This window comes from Pituophis catenifer, unplaced genomic scaffold (genome assembly GCF_029215685.1).
Source record: "Pituophis catenifer annectens isolate HBS135680 unplaced genomic scaffold, rPitCat1.0.hap2 SCAF_3, whole genome shotgun sequence".
NCBI classification, from domain to species: Eukaryota; Metazoa; Chordata; class Lepidosauria; order Squamata; family Colubridae; genus Pituophis; species Pituophis catenifer.
Window position 1 is genome coordinate 163,766,335 of NW_027256883.1, and position 12,694 is coordinate 163,779,028.

At 36.3% G+C, this 12,694-nt stretch overlaps 1 protein-coding gene across 1 annotated transcript in view; it reads right to left on the reverse strand.

Moving 5' to 3' along the window:
- The window catches only part of SMPD2 (sphingomyelin phosphodiesterase 2), a 30,521-nt gene extending 24,235 nt beyond the window's left edge, over window positions 1-6,286 (reverse strand). The window contains exons 1-2 of the mRNA XM_070939689.1: window positions 6,201-6,286; window positions 2,729-2,777 (exon numbers count right to left, since the gene is read on the reverse strand). Of these exons, the coding sequence (XP_070795790.1) occupies window positions 2,729-2,775 (47 nt within the window). The 5' untranslated portion in view covers window positions 2,776-2,777; window positions 6,201-6,286. The remainder of the gene's footprint in view (window positions 1-2,728; window positions 2,778-6,200) is intronic.
- Between the last annotated feature and the right edge of the window lie 6,408 nt (window positions 6,287-12,694).

Here is a 12,694-nt window from a genome sequence, read left to right on the forward strand (position 1 = left end):
AGACACATTAAAATCTCTAGAAGCATTGAATAAAAAAAGCCCAGTAAACCTTACTTCAGGACCAAGTCCCACCATTAAAACAGAGAAAATTTGGGTCCTTTCAGAAAATAAAGGATAGCTCCTAGAAATAGATCATTAAAACCTGAGTGGACAAACCAAAAACATGAACACTCAATTAGGCTGACAATGTAGAATGATATCTAATTCCTTTGGGTGCCAAAGGTGCTTTCTTTCAAAGGGCAACTGTACTTTCTTGTTTTGCTAGAAGATGTCTCACTCCATGCAAAAGTATGAAAGGATTTCCAGAAAAAAATTTCGGACAGACTACAGGGTTCAGGTGACCCTGAGGGCACAGATAAACCTCCAAGTGACTTCAATGATTCTCAGAAAGAGGGCTAATGACCAGGTGACTGCAATAATATAAATCCTTCCATTGTCCACCATCCAGTCAGAACTGAAGAAGCTTCTTGGATGAGAAGTGAAATGTCTTCTAGCAAAACAAGAAAGTCCAGTTGCCTTTTGAAAGAAAGCACCTTTCCGACAATCATGATCTAGATGACTGAGAATCTCCATAGAGATCCTCTATGTGTCTTCTCACAGATTCAGTGTGTCTTTCAGAATTATGAAACACAGAGACATACCTAAAAATGGGAGCTGTTTTATCAAATATACAGTCTCCCTAAACTCAAGTTCAAGGGATTAATCTTGGTATGGCCAAAACCTTGGCTCACCTAAAGCAACCAAATCACTTTGACAAAGCAGCAAAATTTTAGCATACAATATATATTGGGCACCCAGAAAATCCATGATACTTTGCTAAGCAGTTATGATCAAAGGAGAGCCATCATTTATTTACCCTTGGCCTACAACACTGCACAGGCAAGATAAACAAATAAAGGCAGACACAATGGAAATTACAGCAGGATGCTAGAATGTTTTTGATAAAACTCATCCATGTGACCTTAGTATTATCTATCTATTCCTATTAGAGAAAGCTAGCTATACAATCTTTGAGAGACGACCAGTGACTATAAATGGTTTGGTTTATTGGGCCACAGGTTCCTGACTGGCTCTTCCCCTTTTCGCCATTCAGGGTCAATTCAGGTTGATGTAAATGCAGTTGAAGCAGTTAACGTGTGTGGGAGGAAGGGGCATCTTATAGGTTTGATAGTGAATGCAGCTCAAATTGTGTGTGGGAGGGGGGCTATCTTTTACCACAACAATCTACAGATGTGCTATATGTGCTAAAGATGTGCTGATGCTTGTGCATTTTCTAAAAGCACACTTCTATCCTTGCCTCCAAATGCTATATATTTAAATGCATAATAGCAAATAAAATCTCCTAAATATTAGAAAACCAGCATGTTGAGCCAGCTTGGTATAAGGTGCTGGCTTAAAACCAGGAGACTGTGAGTTCTAGTGCCACTTTAGACATGAAAGCTAACTGGGTGACTTTGGACCAGTCCTTCTCTCTCAGGCCAACTCACCGCCCAGGGTTATTGTGGGAAAAATGGAAAGAGGAAGGCGTATTATGTATGTTCTCCTTCTTGAGTTACTTATAAAGTAATAATGGTAGGATTAAAAAAAAAATCTAGAAAAAAGCAAACCATAGGGTAAAATGGAACAACAATCTGAAGAATGAGACCTGGTCTATATTTGCACTAGAAGGAAGATCAAGAATCCTGCTACGGTAAAAGAGATTTTGAATTTTTAATGTAGAGCTAGGAAACTGATAACTTTTTAAAACACAGTTTTATGAAAAAATACTTTAGAAGTCAGAGAACTAACACTGAAAATAATTGATTGGAATAAGAATTGTTCTCTGTAATACGCAAGCATATTTTTATACTTGCAAGTATTACAGGGGAAAGGAACAAAAACAGAATCCTGCCCCAACCTCATGATGAGCAATTAAATTTTTACCACTCAGCTATATTTGCAAGCTAGACCTAGATCAGCACTGGAATTTGAACTTTCCCCAACAGAGGGAATTCTTTAAAAAAAGCCTCTCTGAATATTATTTTTGTTTTGTAAATAATAGAAATGGGATTCAGAGGCTGGAGCTACTAATACAACATGGATCAGTTACCCCATCTCATTTTGGAAAGTGTAATAATCATTTTCCAAGCAAGTGACTTCTGCACCTAGAACAGAAATGATGTCAGCTGATAGAATGTACACTACTTAAAGCGTAAAGAAGAATAAAACTAGGAAAAACTTATGAGAATTATATTATTTAAAGCAGTTTAGCTGCTTAATGGAGAAATAAAGTTGAACTATCACAACTACAGGTAATAATCAATTATCAGGAGATTTGTGTTTGAAGACCTTTTCAGATACGCATTATCATAACTAAATTTTAATCCACACCATCATTTTGGCAATGCTGCCCGTACAACCAAAACTCTATTGTAACTATTGTAAAATTGTAACTAAGAACTTGTGGTCCAGAGAGCAGGAGAGGAAGAAACGAGAAACTGACAGCATTCAAGGAATAATTAATACCAACATCACACACTAAAATTCCAAAGCACAAACACAGAGCACCTGATAGCCTGAATTGGGATAACAACTATAAACCCCAAAGTGTAAAAAAAAGTAAAAAACCACAGTTTTTAAAATAATGAGTACAATTCGGAACTCTTGATAATATCTTACAAATAAGTCACAATGAAAAAAAGCTGTTCTGATCAAAGCTGCCCCAAACAAATGAAAAAGATAAACTCACCAGCAATTGAGGTCAAAGATACGAAGCTGGACTACAGAATCCTCCATTGCTGTGGATGCAAGACAATGTACAGGTGAATTCTAATCAACACTTAACACAATGAGAAGTTCTGTTTCAACTTTTTGAGCCAGCCGGGATTTAAGCTTGACCTTCCCCCCACCCACCCCTCTGCCAGAAGAACAGGAATTGTAACTAAGAACTATGGTTTTGAGACTTGTGAGGTAAAGTTGGGGTGGGGCAGTTGGAGGAACTGATTCAGCCAGGAACCTAAGATTTGGTGAACAAGGACAGAGGAAGCCTCTGTGATAAACCTCTTCTCATCACTTGAATAGTTCTGTCTCTTTAGTTAGTAACAGCAATCAGAAAAGCTTTTGAAATCCACAGCTGCGCAATACATTTTAATCACCAACGGAAATATGCAAGATTTCAAGTTCTCCAGGACTATTCATTATGGAAGAGAACTTGAAAGCTTGCACACTGTTGTGACGTTTTAGTGGGTCCAGATAAAAGAAATGCCAAACTATGGTATAACTATCAAAGTGAAGGATATCAAAGTCATTCTCCCTTTTACTTGATGCCCCTTAGATATGGTAGATATAAATTCCCATAATTCCTAGATAAATGGCCAAGAGCAGTCAACAGATTATGGAAAATTGTTCTAGATAGTACATCTGCTCACTGTGCTCAGCATTTTTTCTGACTTTTGGGGTTAGTATTTTTGAGTTCACTGTCAGAGCCATACAAAATGGCAGTGGTAAATCTTATAGTGTATGAGTTTTAAACAGGAAATAGCAACTACATTTTGAATATGTGCAGATCTTCATTTTTGTGTAATTTGTGATAGTTCTGCAGTTTTGGCCATCATATATTTCCTACTACTAGACTTATTTTTTTTAATTGGCATTTTGCTTCCTAGTTGTTTTGTGTCAGAAATTTCTGAACTCTATCCTAAATTTGCTATAATGACCATTTCTATGTTTGGAAGGCTTTCTCCCATTGATTGGTAGTGAGACATTTATTCTAATTTTCTTAGAAAGCACACAAATGTTGTTCTGTAGACATGTGCATCAGTTTGGGTGACAAATGTTCTCAGCATTGGGTTGGGTTTATATACTGCACAAACCTATAACAGGATGTGCTTGTTTATGGCAAATACAGTGCACAATACTAAAAACATCTGAGATGACTCTCACATGAAAACATTATCATTTGACAGTTTCCTATACAACTAATGAATAAATCTGTCTTGTCTCTTTCCAACAAAGACTTACAATTTAATTTTAACATTACTCTTTATTTCGTGAGCTTAAAAAATTACATATTTTATGGAGCTTGGCTTTGCTACCTGGATACATTTTATTATCGTGATCTCTTCATTATATAGCAACAAGATTGAAATTTACTACATAGTGATATTAATATACCATTGAAGGATTATGATATCGCTAAAATATAATTTGACATATTTAGTGAATATTGAATAGGAAATCAGGAAGTGATCAAACACATTCTACAACATGTGCACGTACTAGGAAGCTAGCTTAGCTGCTGTCTAGCATACTCCATTTTCACACATAAATTACTGTGGTATGCTTGCTATATAGGTTATTTATGCAATCTCCTACATGGCTTACAGGAAATTAGCCTTGCAGCACAAATTATAAAAAAATAAACGGAACATTAAGAAAGTAAATTACAAAATAATCAAATGCTTACTATAAAATTACCACTGCTTTTATAGCGGTTGCTTTATCTGAAAGTGGGAAAGTCTTTGAGCACCATTGTGTTTATAGATTCAGTATTAGCTTTTCTTAAATTTGCCTTCAGGTAAAAAAGCAATGTGAGAGGAAATTGACAACTCTTCCTTCCTTCCAATCGTTTGGTATTATGGTGTGATGACAATGCCAGCAAAATACAAGAATTCAAATCTATGACTGCCAATCTGTGAAAAAATAGACTTGGGCTCAAGTTCTACAGACACAACAAAGAACTATATAGCAATAATACATTAACAATATACAGGAAGTAACTGTTATTCCTTTTTACAGTATCGGGCAGAGACAGTAAACATTCTATTATATAAAAAAAACTTCTTGAGGCGGAGGGAATACCCTCTTATCCTAAATCAAATTCCAAAGAATATTATAGAACAATTAAGAGTCTTATATGCCTCAAATTATTACAAATGTGTCATAATGCAGATTTTCACAGAATTTAACAATGTCACCTAATTTCATGAGTTCCTAACATTTTTATCTTTGCATGTTAAGATATTTCATCAATGCCAGAAATCAAATATCAGAAGAGGCAACATTCCAAAATCACTGGGGTAGGGAGGGGGAGGAAGAGGGAGGATATTTTAGCCAGCCAAGACAATTTTGCCATTGATCCTTAAGTGGCCACTCTGAAGCAAAACTTTTAAAACAGATTGCCAAATGAAGTCCCCTAATTACAATTCAAGAAGAGAACTATACAGCTTCACTTTAGTAAATGTTGCTGATCAACCCACTTCCAGCATCAACCATTCTGGATGATTCTTTTAGTTCTTTCCCATCCCTGACCAAGACATTTAGCCTGTTTTGACTTGAAGGGAAATCACAGATTTAAAAATGCACTCTATAAGCTCACCAAAGGTTTGCTCCTCTGTTTAATAAATGTATGCACAGACAGAACAAGAATGAAGTTTACCCTGGTTGTTTTGCTTTTTGCTGTCCAAATCTAATGGACCTTTATCTTTTGCATCATGATGGCATTTTGTGCACCAGTTAAATTATTGGCTCAAATAACTTTTTGGAACTCTTGAGGCAAAAATCCAAGTCCTTTGTTCTGCATTGTGTGGGAAGCTTTAACATCCATTCTGAGCAAATTTGGGAAGGGGGTTAGGGACAGTGCAGAACAGGGCAGCTCATTTCCCACCCCACTGGAGTCACTGAACATTTCCAAAGACATTAACAAAAGAGTTACCAGGAAGGGAGCCGTGTGTGTCCTCTTTTTGCTGGAAGAGAATGCTTAGTCGCTAAATCAGATTAAACAAATTCGGCCACACTGAATTCACCTTAAGCCTCTTTTTTTTTTTCCATCTGACGCTCAAGGCACGACAATATTAGCACGCTCACCATTCCCAGCACTGTATTTTGCCCAAGAGACGTTTGAAAAAGAGCAATAGCAGTCGGAGCTCAAGAGTGTCTTCGACTTCAGTCCTGATCGATTTTAAAGCAGAAAGGCTGCCAAGCATTCTACCTGAACAGGTATCAACCTCCTATTTCAACGTATTGAGGGGAGGGAAATCAGCCACGGGGCAAAAGCAAGAAGTATCCCAGCTTCGGAGCAGCTTTTAAGCCAATACTACAATTGCCGCTTGTGACAGCAAGCGAAAGAGGAAGGGACAAGAGAAAAGCTACCGTAGAAAAAAAAACAATTTAGGGTGCAAGGGATACAGGACTCCGAAAGAGCTTGCAGAGCCGATGCATACCTGGCAGTTTCTATCACCAGCCAGCCGAGCCCACCTCCAAGTTTCACTCCCTGCCCTCCATTATTCCCGCGAATATTCGCGTCCGGCCACCAGCAAAGCAGCGACAACTAAAACGGGGAAGGAGCGCCTAACTGTGCGGCGCGCAGTGCATCTCGGGTCTTGTAGGCCTTCCTCCATGTCACCATAACTTTGTATTTAAAAACCCACCTCCCTCCCTTCGCGGGCTGGAAGAGGCGCGAGGAGACGCCGTTGGGTGGAGTAGTGGGAAGCGGAACTAGGAAGGGGGAGCTGGGTGGCAATGTAACCTTTGGAGCTTGTATCTGCTTTCCTGCGAGTAAGCTGAATTTAACGCAACAAGTTTTTGTTTTCCCCTTTCCAGAAAAGGACGGTACTTGCAGTGCGAATTGGAAGTGCTGAAGGGTTTTTGCATTAGTTAATGATTTAAGGACTGTTGCAGCATAGAAAAATTAAAACTTTGAAAAGCTGGTTTTTGCCTTTCTCATGAACACAATCCCCAAGTTAACCCAATGTGTTAAAATCTAACACATCATTTAGATTTTTGCTTTTGTTTTTGACCTTAGAAAAAATACAGTGGACAACAATTTTTTACAAAAGCGTTGCTTCCTGAAAAATTTCTCTTTTTTTTCTTCAAATTTTTATTGATTAAAAAGTACAAACAGACATACATACAACAATAAAACATACACAACAAATAGACATGAATCAAGTCTTCGCGACTTCTTTTTCAAAATCTGTCGCATTGATAGACTATATGTTCATATTTATGTATATATTTATATATAAAGATATATATATATATACATTTTTTCTTTCTAATATATCTTTTATATTTCCATTCCTAATACATCATCTCTTTGGATTTTCTTGATCTATGTATTTAATTTAGCATATTCCTTAATTGGTACTTAATTTTTTATCTGTGGATTTTATCCTCTCCTTTGTATCTCTATTGTTATTTTCCTTTCTTTTTCTCTAACCAGTTATACCATTTCTGCCATACTAAATAATACTCTGTTTCTTCCTTTTCCTGTATTTCCTTTGTAAGCTTGTCCAGTTCTGCACATTCCATAATTTTGCTGATTATTTTATCTTCTGTTGGTATTCCTTCATATTTCCAATTCTGGGCAAAAATTATCCGTGCTGCTGTTAGTAAATTAATAAGTATTTTATTTCTTTTTCATAATGTCCTGTGATTATTCCTAATAAGAAGGTTTCTGGCTTCATTTCTATTTTCTGTTGTATGATTTCCTCTATTTGTGTCCTGATTGCCTGCCAAAACTGTTTTGCTTTCTGGCAATACCACCACATGTGGTAGTAGGTTCCTTTTTGCAGTTTGCATTTCCAACATATTGGGGAGGTGTTCGGAAACATTCTTGCTAAACGGGCAGGAGGAAGGTGCCACCTATAGAACATTTTGTACATGTTCTCTTTGTAGGGTACAGACATTGTTAGCCTATAATTTACATTCCATAATTTTTCCCATTTTTCCAATTCAATGTTATATCCGAAATTTTTCGCCCAAATTATCATATTTTCTTTGACCACTTCTTCTTCTAATTTATATCTTAATAAATAATTATAGGTTTTGGTTATCAATTTATCATCTGTCCCTTGTAAAATTTTGTCTAATTCATATGGCTCTTTTTGGAATCCAAATTGTACTGAGTCTGTCTTATACCTGGATTTTATCTGTAAATATGGCCACCAGTCAATGTCTGTATCCTGTTCTTTCAGTTCTTGTCTTGATCTTAAATCCCCTTTTCTGTTTAACAAATCTTTATAGGTTTTCATTTTGTCCTTATTCATAGCATTGGGGTAGATCTGTGCCTCCATGGTCGATAGCCATTCTGGAATTTTATCATAGTGTACCTTTTTTACCTCTTGCCAAGTTTTGAACAGTGCTTCTCTAATGATATGCTGTTGAAAATATCCATGTTGTTTGTCTCTTCCCTCCTAGCCTCTTTGTAAATCAAAACCTTCTAATGTTAATATTCTTTTATTTTTGAGTTCTATCCAGTCTTTTATCCAAATCAGTGATGCAGCTTTGTAGTACGTTTCCCAATCCGGTAATCCTAATCCTCCTTTCTCTCGTATATCTTGTAGATGTTTTATTTTGATCCTTGCTTTCTTCCCCTGCCAAATGTAATTTGCTATCATTTTGTTGAAATCTTTAAAGAAATCTTTCCCCGGCCTTAATCAGGATTACTTGAAACAAATACAGGATTCTTGGTAATACGTTCATTTTAATCGATGCAATCTTTCCCAGGAACGATAATTGTAACTTACTCCAAATTTCTAAATCTTTTTTTATTTGTCTTGTCAATTTATTATAATTATCCTCTCTAATTGATGATCCTTTGTTAGTAAGCCAGATTCCTAAATATTTTACCTTTTTTGCTATTTGTATCCCCAATTTATCTTCTAGTTCTTTCTCTTGTTGATTCTGAAAAACTTCTGATGATTATGATAGACCAGTGTTTCTCAACCTTTGTAGCTTGAAGATGGGTAGACTTCAGCTCCCAGAATCCCCCAGCCAGCTGGCTGTGGGATTCTGGGAGTTGAAGTCCACCCATCTTCAAGCTTCCAAGATTGAGAAACACTGTGATAGACCCTTTTAAATTGAACACAAATACATTTTCAGAATTATTATTTTCAGTTTTGCAGTGCCCAGCAATATATTAGCCAGCATTGTTGGATCCCATTTGCCCTGGTACCATTTTTCCATTGTGTCAATGTCCTCGTGAAACTTTTCACCATGTATGTCATTGACTGCACCTACGATTTTTGAGAGAAATCCAAGTATGAATGCAGAACATAAATCTTCAGTGACATATTGCACTTCGTCATCTTGCATGTTGTAAGAAGTTTGTCATCTAGCTGAATGTACTTTGATTCTCTGTAGTTGCTAAGAAAATTCCCAATTACATCCTTTAATGCTTTCAGGTTATTTTCTCCAGTCCCACTGACGGATCTTCAAACTGGTTGTCCTTAATGACTTTTCTGATCTGTGGACCAACAAAAATGATTTCCTTAAACTTGGCATCAGTTATTCCTGAAAACATCTATCTCGAATAACAAAAACCTTCACCTTCCTTGTTCGTCATTTTCACAAAAAAAAATTCCTTCAGTTTGAGTTTGATGTGAAGTGGAGACAAAAAATACCTTTGTTGGGTCAACAAGTGGCTCATGTGTCAGATATTCTTTCCTGGAACCAAATTCGGGGTGGTCAATTCTTTTTAATATACTGCAGCACTGCAGATCCTTTTGCAACAACAGTAATTGGTATATCTATCTACATTCCAAGCAGCAGAGCCTGCTCCACAGATATTCCGGTTGTATTTGGTGTACTGGATGTGCTTCAACAACAGTTACATGTTTTTGTATGTTTCATGTGTACAGCGTTGCCAACAGATACTGAAAGGTGTACATTGCAAGAACAAGCTTTTTTAATGAAATGGTATGTGATAGGTTAAATTATTTTCATGATAAGCAGCCAAAATCAATAAGTTACACCCACAAGTGTTCAGGAAGCAAAATCCAGTGATATTAGTGATAAAATATTTTTCTAGTTGTCTAATGTTTTTCAACTTCCGTAACTTTATGATGTGTGGACTTCAACTCAGTATCTTAAAGTTACTACGGCTGAGGAAACACTTTTGTCTAAATCTATAAATGAACAAGACTACACATTTAGCTTTCTAGTGGCTCTTGTTTAAGGCATCAATGAAGCCAAAAGAAATTTCTTTGGGTGCCTCCTCAGCTGCTCCTGAGTTAGGTATGAACATGTCCAGGTAACCATAGATGGCATTGCTTTGTCACATCCTCAGCCCAGAGCTGAAACCTCTTGAAGTCATCTGTGATTGTCCCAGTCTCCAGTCCCTTCATACTAAAAAGGACTTTTGGTGTCTAAGGAGGTATGCAGGGTGGGTTAAAAACTGTTAAGAAAGATCACAAGCCCACAACTGAAGCCTGTTTCTTTTTCCATATGTTGCACAAGCAATTCAAGTAAAAAGGAGTAGGTCTTCAGGGAGTAGGTCACAAAGTTGTGGCTGTCTTCTTGACTTAGTTCTGATGCTCATTTCAGATGCACCTCCCGGGAGAGAAATGGAGTCAGGAGCAGTGGTGAAATTCAATTTTTTTTTACTATCGGTTCTGTGGGCGTGGATTGGTGGGCGTGGCAGGGAAAGGATACTGCAAAATCTCCATTCCCACCCCACTCTGGGATCAGCCAGAGGTGGTATCTGCTGTTTCTCCAAATTACTCAAAATTTCCGCTGCCGGTTCTCCAGAACCTGTCAGAACCTGCTGGATTTCACCCCTGGTCAGGAAAATCTATGGATTGTTTTGCTTAACTTGGCTTTCATTAAAATAGAAAGGAAAACATCATTCATTAGCTTGTAGCTGGGACAGAGGAGGACTCAGTAGTGGGGTTATGCCAACATACATTTCTGTTAGTATAAAGACTGCTAGGTAGCACTTTAACATGACTGCTTAGCTATTCCTATGCTAATTTCACAGTAGAGAAGTAATAAGGATCCATTTATGTCACTGCTTTATTTATCATGAACCAGACATATTTTTCTTACCATACTTCAGAAACAATCCTACATATTCTTATCACCATTTTTTCTCTTCTTTCTCTTTCTCTTACAAGTACAATATATACAGTACACTTACTGTATACAGTTTCTTTCACTGAAATTATATTACTTACATCCCCAAAAATTACAACTTTCAAAAGTGGTCTGTTATTTCACAATAAAATTATAATACTGTACTTACATAATAATACTTATGAAATATATGTAATATTTCATAACCGGATCAAAGTGAATAAAATTTTAAGTTAAACATCTTTAAGAGCCATTATGTTATGGCACTGATTTTACTGTTTTATGTCATTAATTCCATTTATGATCCTGGCATCATAAAATAAAAACTAAAACCAAGAACATAACATGAAAATAGCTGGGAATCAAAAGTTACTTGGGTAAGCCCTACCGCTTACAGCTTCCCTGGGCGTGCCATGAATTGCAATGAGTGATGAATTATATAATCAATCCAAATATTACTCAGTCATATTTCATGATTGTTTTTCTATCAGGATTATCTTGAGATTTAAGTGTTATCTTCCCACGGTATAGAAAAAAGAATATCTTAATTTATCTGGAGATACCTTGAGAACTGGATGAAAGCCAGGATTTCTAAATAACTGTGGACCTTAGGCTTTTCATGCTATCTTCTTTTATCAAAAATACAGTTGTGCCAAATTGCTATTTTGCTTATCTGAGATCTAGAACATCAAAAAAGCAGAACTTTTATTAGGAGCAATCCAATGAAGTGCTGCAAACTATTGCTAAATTGTTATTTGCCTAAAATGTCTGTTGGAGGCTTTATCACTATACTGTATATGTCATTATACATCATTTTTAATTACCTACTTTATTTATTTATTTACTCACGTACTTACTTACTTATATACTTCTTTATGATGAGATGATTAAAGAGCAGAATCTACTGGAATTATTGTAAGAATGTGATTAAAGTAAGGTTAATTTCTTTTTTATCATTAATATTTTTATTGAGTTATAAAGTATTATAAAATACAAAATACAAAATATATAGAAAAGCAGTGGGAGGGGAAGGAGAAAGAGAAGTGAGGAAAGATAAGAAAGATAAAGAAAAAGAAGCATTGACTTCTGACTCTCTGTTACAGTAAAATAAGGCATTAACATTAAATCACAGCTTTTTGCTTTTTCATAATAATATAAACAAGCCATTTCTATAAAGATCTATCAGTCTAATCAGTAAGTCAGAGTTTCATTCTTCTCCACATCAAGCACAAAGTTCAGAAATTGTCTCCATGTAGAAACAAAAGTACTTATATTCTTTTCTTTAATCAAAGTGGTCAGTTTTGCCATTTCAGCCAACTTCATCAACTTCTGCAATCATTCATGAACCGGTAGTGGTGGCAGTTGGAGGTTCCGCCCACCTGCCCAGACGTCATCAAAAACGCTATTGCACGTCTAACAAAATGGTTATTGAAGTCAACATTAGCTTTGCATTTATCATACCATAAGTAGCCGTGCCATCCATTCATGGCCCCTTAATTCAAGTAACCTCTTATTCTGGAGGCTCACCCATTCTTTCACCCAAGTCAAACAACATGCATCAAAATACAATTTTATATCTGGCAGACCCAAACCCCCTCTTTCCTTAGCATTTTGCAGCAGCTTATATCTAATTCTTGTTTTTTTTTCCTTGCCATATGAATTTAGAAATATTGTTCTGCCATTGTTTAAACGGATTATCAATTGTAAGTATTGGTAATGTCTGAAATAAAAAAAAAAGCATCTTTGGTAAGATATTCCTCTCGATTACAGAAATTCTACCCAATAGTGATAAATGTAATTAATCCCATCTTTATAAATCCTGTTTAATATCCCTCCAAAGAGGGACATAGTTATTTTGAAA